This window comes from Barbatula barbatula (assembly GCF_947034865.1).
Source record: "Barbatula barbatula genome assembly, chromosome: 22".
Classification (NCBI taxonomy): domain Eukaryota; kingdom Metazoa; phylum Chordata; class Actinopteri; order Cypriniformes; family Nemacheilidae; genus Barbatula; species Barbatula barbatula.
The window spans coordinates 2,204,385-2,222,459 of NC_136785.1; the positions used below are offsets into that span (position 1 = coordinate 2,204,385).

The 18,075-nt window shown below is 39.7% G+C and overlaps 1 protein-coding gene across 1 annotated transcript in view; it reads right to left on the reverse strand.

Annotated features, from left to right (window-relative positions):
* ap3b1a (adaptor related protein complex 3 subunit beta 1a) overlaps positions 1 to 8,971 on the reverse strand; it is a 44,309-nt gene extending 35,338 nt beyond the window's left edge. The window contains exons 1-6 of the mRNA XM_079486976.1: positions 8,653 to 8,971; positions 5,662 to 5,737; positions 5,403 to 5,477; positions 2,058 to 2,153; positions 891 to 1,051; positions 579 to 645 (exon numbers count right to left, since the gene is read on the reverse strand). Of these exons, the coding sequence (XP_079343102.1) occupies positions 579 to 645; positions 891 to 1,051; positions 2,058 to 2,153; positions 5,403 to 5,477; positions 5,662 to 5,737; positions 8,653 to 8,780 (603 nt within the window). The 5' untranslated portion in view covers positions 8,781 to 8,971. The remainder of the gene's footprint in view (positions 1 to 578; positions 646 to 890; positions 1,052 to 2,057; positions 2,154 to 5,402; positions 5,478 to 5,661; positions 5,738 to 8,652) is intronic.
* Between the last annotated feature and the right edge of the window lie 9,104 nt (positions 8,972 to 18,075).

The window sequence follows — 18,075 nt, forward strand, 5'->3', positions numbered from 1 at the left end:
AAGGCTGGGGCGCGGTGACGGCGGAGGAAACGGGAATGCTGGGTCATCAGCGCTCGAGGAGAGATAGTGTGACGCCGTGATTGATGCCGCGTGTGCTTGGGCCGACCATATTTCTTTAACATGAAAACATTTCGGCATGCTCCCGGGAGACACGTTCACACGCCGGCATGCGTCGTCCGATATTTCATAGTAAATATTTACCACAGAGCAGATAAAGTGACAATGGGAGTAGCTGTAGATTTGAAATACAGCAGTGCGCTAAAAGCCTATGAGGACAACACTAAGCTGTGACAACACGCGTGTGAGTCGTAACTCAAATCTGGAGTTTGGGAAACGTGTTTTACGATAATGTGTTGCTGACGCCTGATGTGAATGTTTTCCAGGTCGGGAAAGAGTCAATTCAGTTTGGAGCGTTTAAACAGGGAGGGAGAAAGAAAAGATTTAAGACAGAGACATGGAACATTGTGTTGTTGTGCCATCTGGTGGACGATAATTGCAAATACGTTTAGTTGCTATTTAAAAGGACGTGTGTGAATGTGTGAATACTCTGTTTGTGTGTGTCTTGAGGTTATTCATACCGTGCTTTTGTCTTTCAGGAGTTTCTCGATAACTTCAATCAGTTGTTCCTTTTGGTCGGGGTCCAGACTAAAAGACACAAGCATAAACCTCTGTGAGATGCTGTCATGTCTCTCTCTCTAAATTCCAAGGAACTTTATCGGCATGATTGCGTGTTCTTACAATATTGCCAAAGCATTGAACATATAACAAAAAAAATACAGCAAGTAAAAACATATTGTATATATGTATTGTATTGTATTGTATTGTATTATATATTGTAATAAGTACTCTCTCTCTCTCTCTCTCTCTCTCTCTCGGTGTGTGTGTTTTACCTGTAAAGTTTTTGTATGGCGTGAGCGGCAGTTTTCCGCACGTAGGGTGAAAGGTCAGTGGCCGCCTCTTTGATGGCCAACATCATGATGGGAACGATGATTGGAACTCTGATGCTGGAGAGAACCCGGAGGGCGCTCGCTCTGATTAACTGATTTGGTTCCTGAACACACACACAGCGATGTGCAAAACTGGGTTAAAATATACATAACAATATCCTCTTTACGCAGCACAGAAACCGAATCTGAAGATGCATAAAATCACGAAAATTTGTATTTACACAGACCGTTAATGCAGCACTAAAGCAGCATAAATGCATTAACACGGGAATTAAAATGATGCGAAATAATGCTGAACATAACCACAGAGCACAGTTCTTACAACATGCTAATAAAAAAATCTCTTAAATTAAAAGATATAAACAAAAAAAGAATACTGACACCAAGTATAACAATGCATACTTTAGGATAAAAGCAATATTAGGCTTTAAATGAGACATTTTAAATGAATTTGCTAGCTTGCACACACTGTGTTATTATTGGCCACCGTACGGAAACAACGAAATCCTGCATTTCAATCCGATGAGACCCAAATCATTTACGCTCCTAAGGCCGGGCATCTGTGCACAAGCACTACTGTCCCCACTCCTACTGTCCTCGCTTTACGATCTGGACGAAGCACACTTACATTATAATGATGCGACTGTTTTGAGGTAAAGCACACACTCTCTCATCACAATATAGAGTAATGTTAAGTGTGGGATTTATTATGTGTTCGACTAATTTGGCTGAAAACGGTCTACAAATTCAAACTGTGCCGCAGCCTGCTTGAGTAAACAGCACAAGCAAAAATACTCCAAACAGTTTCCCTTTAAATCATTCTTTGAAGAAATGAAACGAAAAATAAATAATAAATCTGCGTCGTTATTATAAGCCTAAAACAAAAGTCGCTGTGTGTTTTTGGCTTCATCTTCACTCTCTCTCGCTTTCTGCTGACACGACAATGACGTAGTTTAGAGCGGACTAGGGCCTGAGTCTTGATAGACTTTCACGCGGCATTGCGTATTTACACAGAAATGTAAAGGGCCACAGAGACGCCTTAACTCGCCTGTGTAAAGACGCCTCAAGTGTACCAGTGTTGACCTATGACATAGGTGGTACGGTGCTTACCTTCAGGGCCCGCTGGAAGGTGCTGATTGACAGAAGGGCAAGATCCTGTTGCTCTTCAGCGTAGCGGACGAGGTACACATACACAAGCTTCTTTAACTGAAACAAACACACACACAAACAAGATTAAAGTCAAAAATAAGTTCAGGCAATTCAAAACAATTACATTGTGTTCATGTGATTTTGGGTCGGCACAAAAACGAGAAGCCAACTAGAAGTCTAAAAAACAAAAACAAAAAGTCTCGGAACCCCGGTCTCGTACCACACTCTACCCTCCCTCAAAGGTGAGGGGTCACAGGTCTCCCCCCGCATAATTGCGTCCAGCTCTCGGGGTGACCGGAGGTCACCGGCGATAAAGAGAGTCACTGCAAAGAGTTCCATCATCATCACCACTGTGATTAGCAGGCAAATGGAAAAACATCACTCACTTCATAAAGAGAGACATTACCCATCTGCCCCTCTGCTTAATCACATTTACATAAAGCAGCCTGCTGATCAGGGATTGGAGCATCCGTGCGCATGTTAATTAGACCCCTGCTAAATGAACCGCTGGCATTTATGAAGCAGAATTATATGAGGAAAAGAAAAACAAGACTGGACAAGAGTGGGTTTGTTTATGCCAGAGGTGTGTCTGTGTATAATTCTGTGTGTGTGATTGTTGTGTATTAGTCTCTAATTGTGTCTATAAGTACGCATGTCCACAACTCTCTGTGTTTATGTGTGTGTGTGTGTGAGAGAGAAAGAGAGAGATTGTGTGTCTAAATGTCACATATATTGATTATGTGTTTGTATATTTGTGATTGTGTGTGAGTATATTTGTGATTGTGTGTGAGTATATTTGTGATTGTGTGTGTGTGAGTATATTTGTGATTGTGTGTGTGTGAGTATATTTGTGATTGTGTGTGTGTGAGTATATTTGTGATTGTGTGTGTGTGAGTATATTTGTGAATGTGTGTGAGTATATTTGTGAATGTGTGTGTGTGAGTATATTTGTGATTGTGTGTGTGTGAGTATATTTGTGATTGTGTGTGTGTGAGTATATTTGTGATTGTGTGTGTGTGAGTATATTTGTGATTGTGTGTGTGTGAGTATATTTGTGATTGTGTGTGTGTGAGTATATTTGTGATTGTGTGTGAGTATATTTGTGATTGTGTGTGAGTATATTTGTGAATATTTGTGATTGTGTGTGAGTATATTTGTGATTGTGTGTGAGTATATTTGTGATTTTGTGTGTGTGTGTATATTTGTGATTGTGTGTGTGTGTGAGTATATTTGTGAATGTGTGTGTGTGAGTATATTTGTGAATGTGTGTGTGTGAGTATATTTGTGAATGTGTGTGTGTGAGTATATTTGTGATTGTGTGTGAGTGTAAATTTGTGATTGTGTGTGTGTATATTTGTGATTGTGTGTGTGTATATTTGTGATTGTGTGCGAGTATATTTGTGATTCTGTGCGAGTGTAAATTTGTGATTGTGTGTGTGTGTATATTTGTGATTGTGTGCGAGTGTAAATTTGTGATTGTGTGTGTGTGTGTATATTTGTGATTGTGTGCGAGTGTGTATTTGTGATTGTGTGCGAGTATATTTGTGATTGTGTGTGTGTGTATATTTGTGATTGTGTGCGAGTGTATATTTGTGATTGTGTGTGTGTGTATATTTGTGATTGTGTGTGAGTGTAAATTTGTGATTGTGTGTGTGTATATTTGTGATTGTGTGCGAGTGTGTATTTGTGATTGTGTGTGAGTATATTTGTGATTGTGTGTGTGTGTATATTTGTGATTGTGTGCGAGTGTATATTTGTGATTGTGTGTGTGTATATTTGTGATTGTGTGTGTGTGTATATTTGTGATTGTGTGTGAGTGTAAATTTGTGATTGTGTGTGTGTGTGTATATTTATGATTGTGTGTGTGTATATTTGTGATTGTGTGCGAGTATATTTGTGATTGTGTGTGAGTGTAAATTTGTGATTGTGTGTGTGTGTATATTTATGATTGTGTGTGTGTATATTTGTGATTGTGTGCGAGTGTAAATTTGTGATTGTGTGCGAGTGTAAATTTGTGATTGTGTGCGAGTGTAAATTTGTGATTGTGTGCGAGTATATTTGTGATTTTGTGTGTGTGTTTATATTTGTGATTGTGTGTGTGTGCATATTTGTGATTGTGTGTGTGTGCATATTTGTGATTGTGTGTGTGTATATTTGTGATTGTGTGTGTGTGTATATTTGTGATTGTGTGTGTGTGTGTGCATATTTGTGATTGTGTGTGTGTATATTTGTGAATGTGTGTGTGTGCATATTTGTGATTGTGTGTGTGTATATTTGTGATTGTGTGTGTGTATATTTGTGAATGTATTTATGTGCATAGATGTGATTGTGTGCGTGTATATTTGTGTGTTTGAGTGTATATTTGTGAATGTGTGTGCGTAAAGACTATGTTTGTGGATGTCTGCATGTGTGTGAGAGTGTATAACCGTGTGTGTATTTGTCTATGTACGCATGTGCATGTGTATGCATATACAATATGTTTGTGGTTGTATGCATGAGTCTATAATCGTGTGTGTGTATTGGAGTATATTTGTGTGAGTGTATAGTTGTGCTTGTGTGTATAATCCTGCAGTGAGTGGATCAATGCTCTCAGCAGCAGCACCTGTGGCCCAGTGTGTTATTGCGTGTGTGGATCAATGCCAGCGTGGCCGTGTCTCTGAGCTCCAGTGAGAGAGGCAGCGTTTGGCACACAGCTGCCCAGTGCAGAGACTCAGACGTGGGGGAGAGAAAGAACGTGCCTGGGCCCCTGGACCACTAATTACACACAGACACTCAAAACACCAGCCGTCCTCTTCAGCCTGGACCTCCTTTCTGTCCTCGTCTCTGAATATTCCACTTTCTCCATCCATCCCCCAAACATTCACTTTTCATCAATATAGGGGTGCCCTGTCAGACACCTGATCAAAAACCATGTGGTCCAGGGACCGGCCCGCAGGGGCCACAGTGGCAGCCCAACGGCTAGTGTTCAAGGGTCGATTGTCATTCTTAAATCAAACAAGAGCACAAAAACACAGCAAGGAGAATGGATTAAACACACTTTCTCCTTCAGTTATCCCAAACCTGCTGCTGAGAAAGACAGCATTATTTCTGGAAAGTGTGTGTAAATAAAAGTTTGTTAGTGTATAGGAGTTTGTTTGTATATTCGGGATTGTGCAAACACACATTACAACAGGATCACCAAACAGTACCTGCAAACTAAACAATGTCTTAAATACAATGTCACAATGCAAAAATGTTTGTGCGAGAGTTTGGGGTCAAATTAGGGAACATATATGTCTCATGTGTGTGTTGTGTAGTTGTTCTTACCTCAATGTTTTTACTCGCAACATTCTTTACCACCGCTGGGAAAAGATGGGATGCGTTCTTTCCTTTCGCAATGAGCTAAAAGACACAAAATGAGTCGATTTGAACCAGCCTGCAGCTGACTGAACCCAAATGGAGTTGAAATGTCAATAACTTAAACTGCTGTCTTTAAATAGTTTTGATCATTTAGTTAAATAACCAACTAGATTGTTCTCTTCATCTGAAATGTTCTAAACTTCGCAATATTGTAATTCACTCAAACCTCCACGACTCTCCTCATGGCATCTAGTTTCAGAGACTCCTTGTTGCTCTCCAGCATCTCCTTCAGATCGTCATTCCTGTGTAGAGAAACAGAAGCTCAGCTTTGAAAAAAATGTAAAGAGCGACGTTAAAAAATGACACATGAACGAAACTTATTGAATTAAGAACCGGGCGAAATGTAAGAAAATTAAAATCTTCCTGCACAAAAGTATTTCTCATACCCTTTGTTAAGCTTCTCCTGAGAACCACAACTGTGTTTATTGGTGAGAGCACGTTCTTCTGAGCTGAGGTCAGTTTTCAGAGTTAGCTGAAGATTCTCGGCCGAGGCGAGAGCGCTGCGCATCGCTCCGACAGCGTCTGAACGTAAGCCGCCAATAGTGCCATTCATCTTAGACACGGGCATCAAAAACCCCAAAACACTCCAACGTCTGAATATTACTACAGTATGAGTGTAACGAAGAAATTCAGAAGCGGTTCATCCCAAGACCCAAACCATCACAAGGATCCAACGGCCACACCCTTGAAGACAAGAAGCGCAGCTCTGAACCAGGAAGTGCAAACCTTGGAGATGTCAACCCCTCTAAATCAAGCCTGCGAAGACGACCAAGTGTTGGGACCAGAAAGGTCACAGCCTAAAGCCAACAACGTCCAGAGAAAGGGCTGAGAGGAACAGGACGGCACTGTCTTCCAGCCTGACCAGATCATCTGGTTAATGACCACGTGTAACGCTGGCGCAAGCGTCCAGTGTGACCGTCACACATCAATTACATCCACGAGTGCTCGGAGTCCAGCCTGCACTCCAGCGAGGTTAAAAACGTTCATTCTGAGATGATGCATTTCCATTCCACGTCCCCTGAGAGATTTTTAGCAAGCGCTTTGCTTTCAACACTCCGATGAAGCCGCAAGTGTCACTGAGCATTCTGGGATATTTGCGTTTCTTGAAGAAAAACTCAACCTCAGCATTTCACTCAGTTTGTTCCATTACTTGTCCTGGTTTTGTACGTTATGCCCAATTTCCAGCGATGCAGGCGAATATTCAGAAGAGCGGTTCTAAACTTTAGTATGTTGACTCCTGCTGAGGTCATTCCTCACGGCTTTGTTTCGGAGGAAGTGTGCGGGCTTATCTTTAGACTGAGCAAACACCCGAGACCTGTTATTCGCTGCTGTTCGTTGTTAATTGCTGATAACGTCCAGCCCGGAACAACTTCCACCTACTAATCATAACAACCAACTTGAAAAAGAAGCCGGACAAAAATAAAGAATTGTAAGAGGAAGAATATTTGATGTGGGTTGCCAGATTACAAACTCTTCCCGTTTTAAAAAGGGAATTTACCTTCAAAACCATTGCCTTCCCGGCATTGATTCTTATCACAATGAATGAAGAACGATTTGACAAAGCTGTGTGTCTACATCACATATAGTGTTGGAATGAGCAGTATGTGTGCGTTCCCCTGTCTTGTTTTAAAGAATGACCTCTTTCTCTCTGCCTTCAGCTCACGGTCATGTGAGAGAGCTGATTCAGTTAAGTCTAAATAACACTAACCTCTATTAATGCTTGACACGCACTCCATTCCACATTCAGCAAATCTAGGACATACTGTTACATCTACAACAGAGATACATCATCATAATCTAGCAGAAACCACGTGTCATCATTTCTGGCTCAACAAATAACACAATTCACATGCGTCCGATCAGATTAGACAATTAACAGGCTCATTAATGCAGGAAGCGCCAGCGGACTTCCTGTCTAGGGAGGGTGTGGTTTGGGAACCTGTCGCTTTGCAGACGCTTTCTATTTCAGAGCCATTTTTGACACACAGACAAAGTACAATTTGGGCGTTATTAGACAGTACACTTAAATAAATTGGCTTTACAATTCATTCCAAATGATATACATTTTGATCGATGGTGAATAACAGCAAATCATAACACAAAGTTGAAATGAGTCAAGTAAAATGATTGAAGCCAATTTAATTGTTCTTAAATTTTAAGTCCAGGGTCACAGATTTCGAAAAAGGAGTCCGTGTTAGAAGCCAACCCTGTCTTTGACATTCAAAATATGATTAAAATAAAGACGCACCATCTAAAATCATTAAAAACATGAATTAAAACCAAGCCAGTGGAATGCAAACTGACGGTTTGGCAAAGAAAGATTTTAAGTACATTCAGGCAGGACCCGAGTTTAAACAACTCAACCAACATCCTGATATTTAGGCCTGATATCTGTTCTTAACATATCGTGCTGTGGCCAGTAGAGAATACCTCCCCCTAGTGGACAGTGAGGTCTTGGTCCTCCAGAAAGAGATTGTTTTCTTTTCAACAATATCACAAACCAAACGTTCATCTCTGTACAAAGCATCAGAAAGCTTCCGTCCTCCGAATACAAATATAAGTAGCACCTAACAAAACGGATCTGACAGCAAAACGCTCCATCCCACATCTTCTGTCCGACAAAATGTAGGTGACAGCATCAGCATCTTCCAACGTGGTCCAGATTGATGCTTTTAGACCAGAGCCAATATCCGAGTCCTAACTGAATTTACAGATCATAGAATATAATGTAAAATTGTAAATATTTGATCATTTCCACAACCGATCTCTTTAAAAGTGGGCGTGTCGATGTGTCAAACTGTTGGGATCGCAACACTTCATCTATCTACGACTTGAGACCACGTCCATTTCTTTAAAGGAATAAAACAAACAAGTCAGAAAACAGTGTTTACTCTAATAAACATCCCTGAAAGTACATACACACAGACCGCCTTCATCCTGTGATGCTGTAATATTGCGTGTTAAATACACAGAACACTATATAATACAGTTCCGTGCACTAAATTATCATTATTATTATATTCGCGTGCAATACAAATATCATAATGACATCGAAATATCTCTAACAGGTGACTAATGTAAGACAAAGACTTTTATCATCACAGGAAGTGTTTGATACTATAGTAACATTAAGATGATATCGTGTGTGTGCTCTTACTTCTTAAACTCGGCACTGAAGAGCCCCAGGTTGGTGGTCGTGGGGATGCTCTCCTGCGCCGCGTCCACGCCGGACTCCACCGACCCCTGGTCATTATACGACACGCTATTCGCGGACATTCCGAGCATTTCAACCCTCTTGCGATGATGTGCGTTACGATATTTCTATGCTGTGGTTTAACGCGGCGGATATTTGATTTCTAGACGGATTGAAACTAAAAGAAAAACTTTTAACTCCCGACGCGCAACTTTTTTCCTTCTTTCACGCAGACACGGAAGTGCAAGCTGGCGTTTACTCACGTGACGGTCACATGACAGCAGCGTGACGACGGTCACATTTCACACTAAAGTTTGTTTCAGATGTCTGACAGACTTTATTTTGTACTAATTCTATTTTGGTCTTTTGTCTCTGACACAAACGTATTGATATCGGGAGATTTAAAGGAAAAAATGACCGATTAAAGAAAATCTAAACCTGTACAGAAACGCGTTTGTTTACTACTTTTATACATATAATATAATTATATTACAACAAATATTAATTTAATATATCGAGCTGAACCTAAAAGTAAAGTAGAAGATAAAATTGTCTGACGTGTCCTTAAAAACTCTCGTAGCTATGCTCGTCGTCACCAGCTGAGGGCGCCAAAGTCCTGAATATAAAATGATGTCACCGGGCTTTAGATGAAAGTATCCCGTGTTTGTTATAGTGATGTGGTAATGATCTAAAAGCTCAAGTTTGTTTGCTAAATATAGCTGCATGTTAGCATAATAAGTGGCCCGTGTCATAATGTTTTGTTTAGCAGTGTAAATAAGACTTTTAAACTTTACAGACACAAATGTGTACATCCACAAAATCACAAACACACTTTCTTACCCCTCGACTCCACATGTCTGACCCTGAATCAACTTTACTTTGTGAAGCTTTTGATGGGGTGAAGAGTTACTCTTTAAACCGGAGGAATCACATCATTCGTGACCAAGGCTGCGAGACACATGTGTAGCCTATTTGAAACAGGTAAAGCTTGTTTTGGGGATCGTTTTATGTTGTAATGTTATAAGGTAGAAGGCCTGAGCTCTGAGTCCAGGGTCAGATATTGGGTGTATTTACACTGCTTCAGGGTAGAGAACATTGACCCTTACGTGTGTCAGGTCTGCGGGTTTACATTTCAGGGTCATTATGACATCATACATTACCTTACAATAAAACAAAGAGTTTGGGGGGAGTTAGGGGTTCTCAAACACACACACCCGCACATGCATTTTGCAAGAAAAAATAAATTAAAATACGGCCCGCAACGTACCGCATAATTAAACAGGATTTACAGCGTAACTACTTGTAACAATAATGTATCACTGCAGTACATACTGTATCTATAGGTAAAGGAGAAAAATATGTAAAGTTTGGGGAATAAAGGGGTCAGTCAAATATTTAAGAGGGAACCGCATGCCATATGAACATCCAATTCAAACTGCTCAAAATATACTGCCGGTCATAAATACCACGTAATATTAAAATACTTAGTTTTAAAATACTTCCAGTATAAATATTTTTGGGGATTTCCTGACTTCTTTATCTCCCCAGTAAATTCTGGTTAGTTATGCGCTAAATTGCGGGCCGTAATCTAAAGCGTTACCGAAAAAACACACATGCACATTTAATTCACATCAACACACACAGTTATCTGACTCCCTTAAAAAACAGCCAAGAAAGCACCGGCTCGACTTCTCTCTAGCATCCACATTCCCCACGGACACTTCTTACACAACCTGAGCCAAGAAATATTCATCAAGACACAGAAAACTGCTGAAAACATAGGAAGAAAATGTCTCATAAGCATCTTGTACTGATTCTGCTTTACAGAAGTACTCCCCACAGGTTAACCAGAGTCAGAGTTCATGCTCAGTGCTACGTATACTCTTCTGTACAGATGGGATACGAGAGAGAGGGAGAGAGAGAGACAGAGAGAGAGAGAGAGAGAGAGAGAGAGAGAGAGAGAGAGAGAGAGAGAGAGAGAGAGAGAGAGACAGAGAGAGAGAGAGACAGACAGAGAGAGAGAGAGGAGGGTGGGGTGAAGTGAGTTTTTCCTCTGGTAGAAACGGGAAACCGAGATGCCATTTCCTGATATTCCAACTCAAGTTTGGCATTTTCTGCCACACAGATTTAACTTCAGCCTTGCTGGAAATACAAACACTTAACATATTATTTGTTTACTTTCTCTTTTCTCTTTTCTGGACTTAAAGCTTTTTTATAGAAAACAAAAATTTACATTGATACATTGTTTTATTATATAATGTTTTAATATTCTCTGTATGCGTTTGTGCAGTCAAAATATGTGCCTTTAGTGTTGAATCTTTAAATGTGTGTGCGTGTGGGGGGTAAAGTGTGTCATTGTGTGTGTGTGTGTGTGTGTGTGTGTGTGTGTGTGTGTGTGTGTGCACTGAAGTGTGTTTAAACAGTGATTAGCAGCTGAATGTTCAGAGACTGTGGTGTCAGAGAGAGAGAGAGACCTCATCATTGACTTCTTTATCTCTGTCTCTCTATTCTGTGACCTTCTCTCTCTATCATCTCTGCTTACTCTCGTCCTCTGTGGAATCTCAAGATTGTTTATTCACTTCATTCATCCTCCAGCAACTGACTTCTCACACTATAAATCACACTGAACACTTCCACTTCACCCTAAAAACATAAAACAGTAAACTGCACAATACTCTGTGCACATTTCACCGTACTTAAACACACTCAAATAAATCACAATATTCAAAGCACTTACACTAACCTAAAACACTTAACTAAATGCTCACTGCACACTTCATCTTACAAACACTAATATAATTGACACAATGGTCACTACATACTTTAACCTACTACACTAATAGAAATCATAGTACTACGTATTGCTCACAGCATTCTTCAATTTACACACTCTGTAAAACACTAAACTACTACACTTCTATTTAAAAATGTATAAATTATTTTAATAATTATCTCAATTATTTCTTTGCTCATCTCGTGGTGTTTCAGGGCTTTATAATGATATGAGTGAGGTTCACTGTTTCCAGAATTTGATTGCCCTTTTCTCTATCTTATGGATATTTATATATAGACGTGGATATTTGCCTTATTCTGCCCTGCATGCATTGTAAAAATATCTTACAAGTGCACCGACACACAGCAAACAGAGTTGCATCCAGGCTCTCAATTTGGTTTGGATTTGTCAGCGGACCCCACACTTCACACCCATAGAGGGACTCTAATATTTTCAGCCAAATTCTAATCGGGATTTCTATGGGACATTGACGTTTGATGGTATAAAACGCCATGCGTGCTTTGTCTCTCAGTTCATTCACTGCGGGGTTAAAGTTTCCTGTGGATGTGATTTTTATACCCAGGTAATTGTAGTGTGATGTGTGTGTTATGGGGTTTTTGCCTAATGTAAATGAGGTGTGATAGTTGGGATCTGGATCTTTTCTGAAAGGTGATCATTTTAGTTTTATTGAGGTTAACTGTCAGGGCCCACGTCTGACAGTATTGTTCTAGCAGGTTCTGGTGTAAGCCGTGTTGAGTGAGAGACAACAGAACCAGATCATCTGCATACAGAAGACATTTGATTTGGGAGTGGTGAGTGAGACCAGGGACTTCAGATCGCTCTAGAATGGTTGCCAGTTCATTGAAGTAAATATTAAAAACAATGTTGGGCTTAAACCGCAACCCTGTCTCACTCCTCGCTGGGGAAGATTGATTTAATAAGATCATAGGTATACTCTCTCTCTCTCTCTCACACGCGCACACACACGTTCTAATGTCTTGGTCTGATGTTAAATGTTCTCTCTTGGGATTTTCTAAGGCTCATCTTTTGCACCTGTCTATACTTTCACACACTTTCCTCTACACTCTTTCTCTCTCGCGTACTCTGACATTGATTTATTGGGGTCGGTGGCTGTGTTTGTAAACACACCGTGGGTCATGTAACCTCAGTAAGCCAGATTTCTTATCTTAACCACACAACTGTTATATACAGTAAGCATACGAAGACTTGCATCAAAGGGAGAATCACGAATGAGCTTGTGTGTCCTATTGATGAACAAAGAAAGATTGGAAGTAAACTTTCGTCACAGATAGTCTTACACACCTGTTACACACACACGCACACACGCAAGCACACACACACACACACACACACACACACCAACAAGGTCAAGAACGACATGCCCATTAACAAAGAGTTATAATGTTTAAATTAAAGACAAAGTTTTATGTTTTTTTATGTTTTTTTGTATTTATTCCCTTGGTCTTTGTTTAAATTTAGTTTTTGGAGTTTTCATTTGCAGTCCTCCTGAAACATCTCAGACTTTGCTTTTACGTAACTAAGTCTATGAAAAGATCTTATAGACACACACAAGAGAAAGTGAAAATATAATTATATTATAATAGTTTTATTATGATCATATTTGGAGCCTATATGACCATTCAAAACTGACTTTACATTGATCATGAGGATGCAGGAAGCTTTAAACTGCACCTGACAACATCCACTGCTAACCTGGACAAAACGAAATACATGCACATACACACACGTTCATAAAATACATCCCAGAATGCATCAGGGAAATGGTGTAACATGTGCAGGATGTGCCACGGACGTGTCAAAACACCAGAATGATGCGAGAGGAAACTTCGGGCAGCGGAGGAGCGATACCATCCCATAACTAACATCATCAACAAAAGCCACTGACTAAATTTACACCTCAACAGGAAGTGACCTCACGGTCTATACCCGCTGCTGTCTTGTGCTTCTTTTACAGCGGACAGGAAAGAACCACCCGGCACACCTGGCCTTTACTTGACCCCTGGTGCCCTGAGCTCCCTCTCTGTGGATGTTGGACTCATTCAGGGCCCCATTAACACACAGGGTCACGTGTGTGTGTGTGATTTGTTTTACATCCTGAGGGTCATCAGGCAGGATTTCACACCGCTGTTAACCGTAAGAATGCATTTGTTCTGTCTCTCCTGCAGCTTATTCAGGCCTTGTCGCCTCCTTTCAGAGACAGAAGTAAGTGCATGTGTTGAATGACAGGTTGATATTAAACACCTAACTCCCAGTTATGTGGATTTGAGCCTGCAGGCTTAAAAGAAGAAGATGGATGAAAGTGTGGAAAGAAACGCAAGAAAGCAGCGACCGGAAACTACAGGGTGTGAAGAGATATCAATATATGAGTACATAAAAGCATTAATGATGCATTTCAGTCTTTTAAAAAATGTCAACCAAACAAATGAAAAAGGAAAATCACATCTGACATAATTCATATGATGATTTATTTCCACACAATGCATGCTGCTGTCAAAACTTAATTTACGCATGTCATTGGACAGGCCCAGTTTACTTTCACGTTAATGTTTCACTTTAGTAAATGAACTCATTTTGAAATGACATGAAGTTGAGTAAATAATAAGAAATTTTGTTTTTAGGTGAACCATCCCTTTAAGAAATACATAACAGTATGTTTTCAAATGAAAAAAGAAAAGCGAGCACAGGCAATGATTCAAACTCTCTAGCAAAAGTTCTTATTTTCTTTTTGTCCTTTTAATATTTCTTTTCACCGTGGAGGATAATAATACGAGCAGATAAATCCCTCCGCACGTTAAAGGGCCAGACTCACCATATGAATGTTTATCATCAAGGTGATTTTGTGAAGAATGACACGAGTTAAATAAAAAGTCATCATTCTGCAGAGTGTGTTTGTGGGAGTCAGTGATTTAGGGTCTTTGCCATCTGGGTCCTCATGCTGGGGACGGGAACAAAAGGCCAAAACACGGACGAGCAGACGACCCGGAAATGAGAAACACCAGAAGGGGGAGAAACACAAATAAATACATCACAGGTGGAGCTCAGACTAGACGACATACACCTGACAACAACACACACATAGAGAAACACACACACTCTTGTACATGTAGATCTGGTTTCGTGGTACTGTCATATGTTGTTTTAACACAGAGTAAATCAATCCACTCCCACACTTACACAAGCATACTTGATGGGAACGGAGGTTTATTCATCCCAACCAAAGCATATGAGGGGGGACGCAATGACTCACAGGCTCAGAAATGATTTGAACATAGAAGTCACACTTAAACACATTCAAATTGGAATGCATGTTAGATTTTATTTTTATTACATTACAAAATATTAAAACTTGAAGGGAACTGTCACCATCATATTGGGACCATGGCCATTTATTTATTTTATAGGTAAACTAATCTGGATTAGAGTAAATCTGATGAGAGATGTTTGAGTTCATTTTGAAAGAATCTGTAATATTCACTTGCAGACAAATGTGAGCTCAGCTTGTGACGTTGGTGAGATCTCTTCTGAAATGGATTTCTCTGAGATGCAAGAGACTTACGCCAAAGTTTCCATTTGCTCTCCATTTAATCTCATTGATGCCTAGGCACAATCATTGAAATTTTACAAATATCTCATACGTGATTTTTATTTCTTATGGGATTTTCTTATCAACAAACGAAAATGAAATTTCGCCCCAAGTCAATAAACAAGCTAGAGTGGCCTAAACATCACAAACGTCTTTATTACAAATGACAATCTCTTCATTCGCTCTTGATGATAAAATAAAAAAACTTATTTTCATCATGACATCATCTCTATCTAGCCCAGTCCGATTGGGTTTGTGTGTCAGACTGCGGTTCACAGGCTAACAGCAGTTTGCTTTTTATGTAAAACTAGTAGCGCACATTTCGCCATACTGTAAGTAACTTTATCCTGCAGACACTGCCTATATTACTACATCAAATAAACCGCCGTCATTTATTTCCTCTCATCACTCTAACTCCAGACGACCAGCAAAACCCTCGAGTCTTGAGTTTAATCTTCAGACGTTCGTATCCAATGGAACGTCAATGGCAGTAGATTGATTTCCTGTTAATCGTGGCGGGCGTTCAGGGTGTGGCTTGGGAGCAGGGTGCCTGTATTGTTGCACCGAAGGGGGACGATGATGATGACATCACTTCCTGTCTTTGTTTCTGATGTTATTTTGAGACTTTGGAATGTAATTCCACAGAGAGATGGAGCTACAAACTCAATGACCATCCTGTTTCATTCCAGTGCATATGAATGCAAACACGGTGCATGCCGGTTAATGCGCATTTAGAAACTGTGTGACCATAGGAGACTTTTGAAGTTTAACTTGATTCTTTTTCTGTAGGAAACTCCTGTCAGCACAGAAGGGATTTGTGGGTTACGGCACATTTTCCACCCAACCCCAATATCAGCGTGTGTGTGTGAAACACAAAGTTCATTCTCTCTCACAGTCTGAACTTAAGGTCTTCTGCTGAACAAACACACTCTGATCATCAGCACAGTATGTTTTTTTGTACCTATGGGGAGCAACAACATGCATGTCAGAGCGTTTTGGTTCCATAAGAACAGAAGCAAGTTGTCTTTGCATTTTATTACTTACAAACATATTTGACAAACACTTTCGAGGTATACATTGGATCAGAATGTGTTACTTAGGAATCCAATGCTAACACTATAATCTACAGTGGCGCTAGAAACATGTTCTTTTTAAATAAAGTTGAAATAACTCTTAGCACTTCAACAATGACTCGTATGAAAAGGTGCTACAAAAGATTCCTTACGGTCATTCTGATCTAAACAACTTTATTCCACCATTTCACTCTTAAAAATAAAGATGCTTCACAATGACATAGAAGAAACTTGGTTCCATAAAGAACCTTTAACTTCTGATGAACCTTTTTTTTCACAAATGGTTCTTTGTGGCGAAAAGGGTTCTTCAGATTATAAAAAGGCAAGAAAGAGATGGTTTTTAAAAAGAACCTTTTACTGAATGGTTCTTTGTCGAACCAAAAATAGTTATTTTATGGCATCGCTGTATCTTTATTTTTAAGAGTGTACAAAGAACCTTTTCAAAAACAGAAAGGTTATTCAGGTCTTGGAACCATTTAGCCAAAGAAATGTTCTTCCATGGCATTGTGAAGCACCTTTTTAAGAGTGTACCTTAGAGCTGTAGTTAGGTAAAAAAGCATGGTGACATAAAATAAAAGTAATGTGGGACACTCACAATAATAATAAAAGACACAACTGTTGTATTTCTAGTTCTCATAATCAAATATTTTTGTCTTAATAAACAGTTTGGGAACGGCTGCCCTAGAGAAGAGAAAGCTCATAGCATCACCGTGCTGACAGGAGGAGAAAGTCATCTCACACCATTAAACCTAAGGCTAACAAGTTAAAGCAATATACATCATTTACTTTATTAAAGAAACTGGAATAAACTTAACACTGGCCATATCAAATATTAAACAGTAACTGGATATTTGCTGGCACTTGAGACGGTCAAAACAACACGCACGTACACACACGGTCTGCACTCCATGAGGTCACACATTCAGGGTGTAAAGTTCATTATTAAATGTGTCGGGACTGTCACTAAACTATAAACAAACACACACACAGCTTGCGTAAAATGTGGTAAAACAACATTGTGTAAACTGTTTCACTGTTTAACATCCAGTGTGCAGTACACTAGTACTGTATGTCTTTTCCAAACATAACCAGATTTTCAAGCGCACAACTGTGTGTGTGTGTGTGTGTGTGTGTGTGTGTGTGTTATTAGGAGTCTGTGTGCAAACAGTGTTTAGTGCATACTTTCTCTGTAAGGGCTCTCTCACCTGTCACCGCATTCAACTTTTACTATAGTAAATGAAAAGTATTCTCATGCATGCTGAGATGCTGACACGTGCATGTGTGTTTTTGGTGTATGCTGCTGTATTGCAAGTTGGAAGGTATAAAGATATATACACTAATCTAGACAGAAGGACTAATGTTGGTTGTTTCACAATTGTTAGCTGTTCTTAAAGAAATTGTTCAACTAAATATTAAAGAAAGCGAGGTTTGAAGAGAATTCGAGTTTTAACTCTATGTTCCTGTTGCTCAGCTGGTGGTGCATGCTGCGTTACTATCACAACATGTTTAATCCTCAGGGAACGCGCCTGCTGATAAAAAATATATACCTTCCAATTCACTTCAGATAAAGTTGCTTTGTTTAAAAGAAATGCATATCCCCCCGCCCCCGTCGCTCGTGAAAACCCATCTTTGTGATTTACATAAAATGCTCCTAACGTAAAGAAAATTCTGTTAATATATAACCTTGTAAAATATTTTTGACTGGGTAAGATCACATGAAATATTAAAATCATAGTGAAATGATTGAAATCAAACGTAATTTAACATAAATAGATTAGTAGACTTGTCTGGATGTCACAGACGGGGCCGAAAACGTGAATCTATACCTCATCCCTGCCAAACACAGAATCTAATGACATCATCAATCTGAGTCTCAGTTAAAGTAAACACAAATAAGTAAACACATGCACAACATT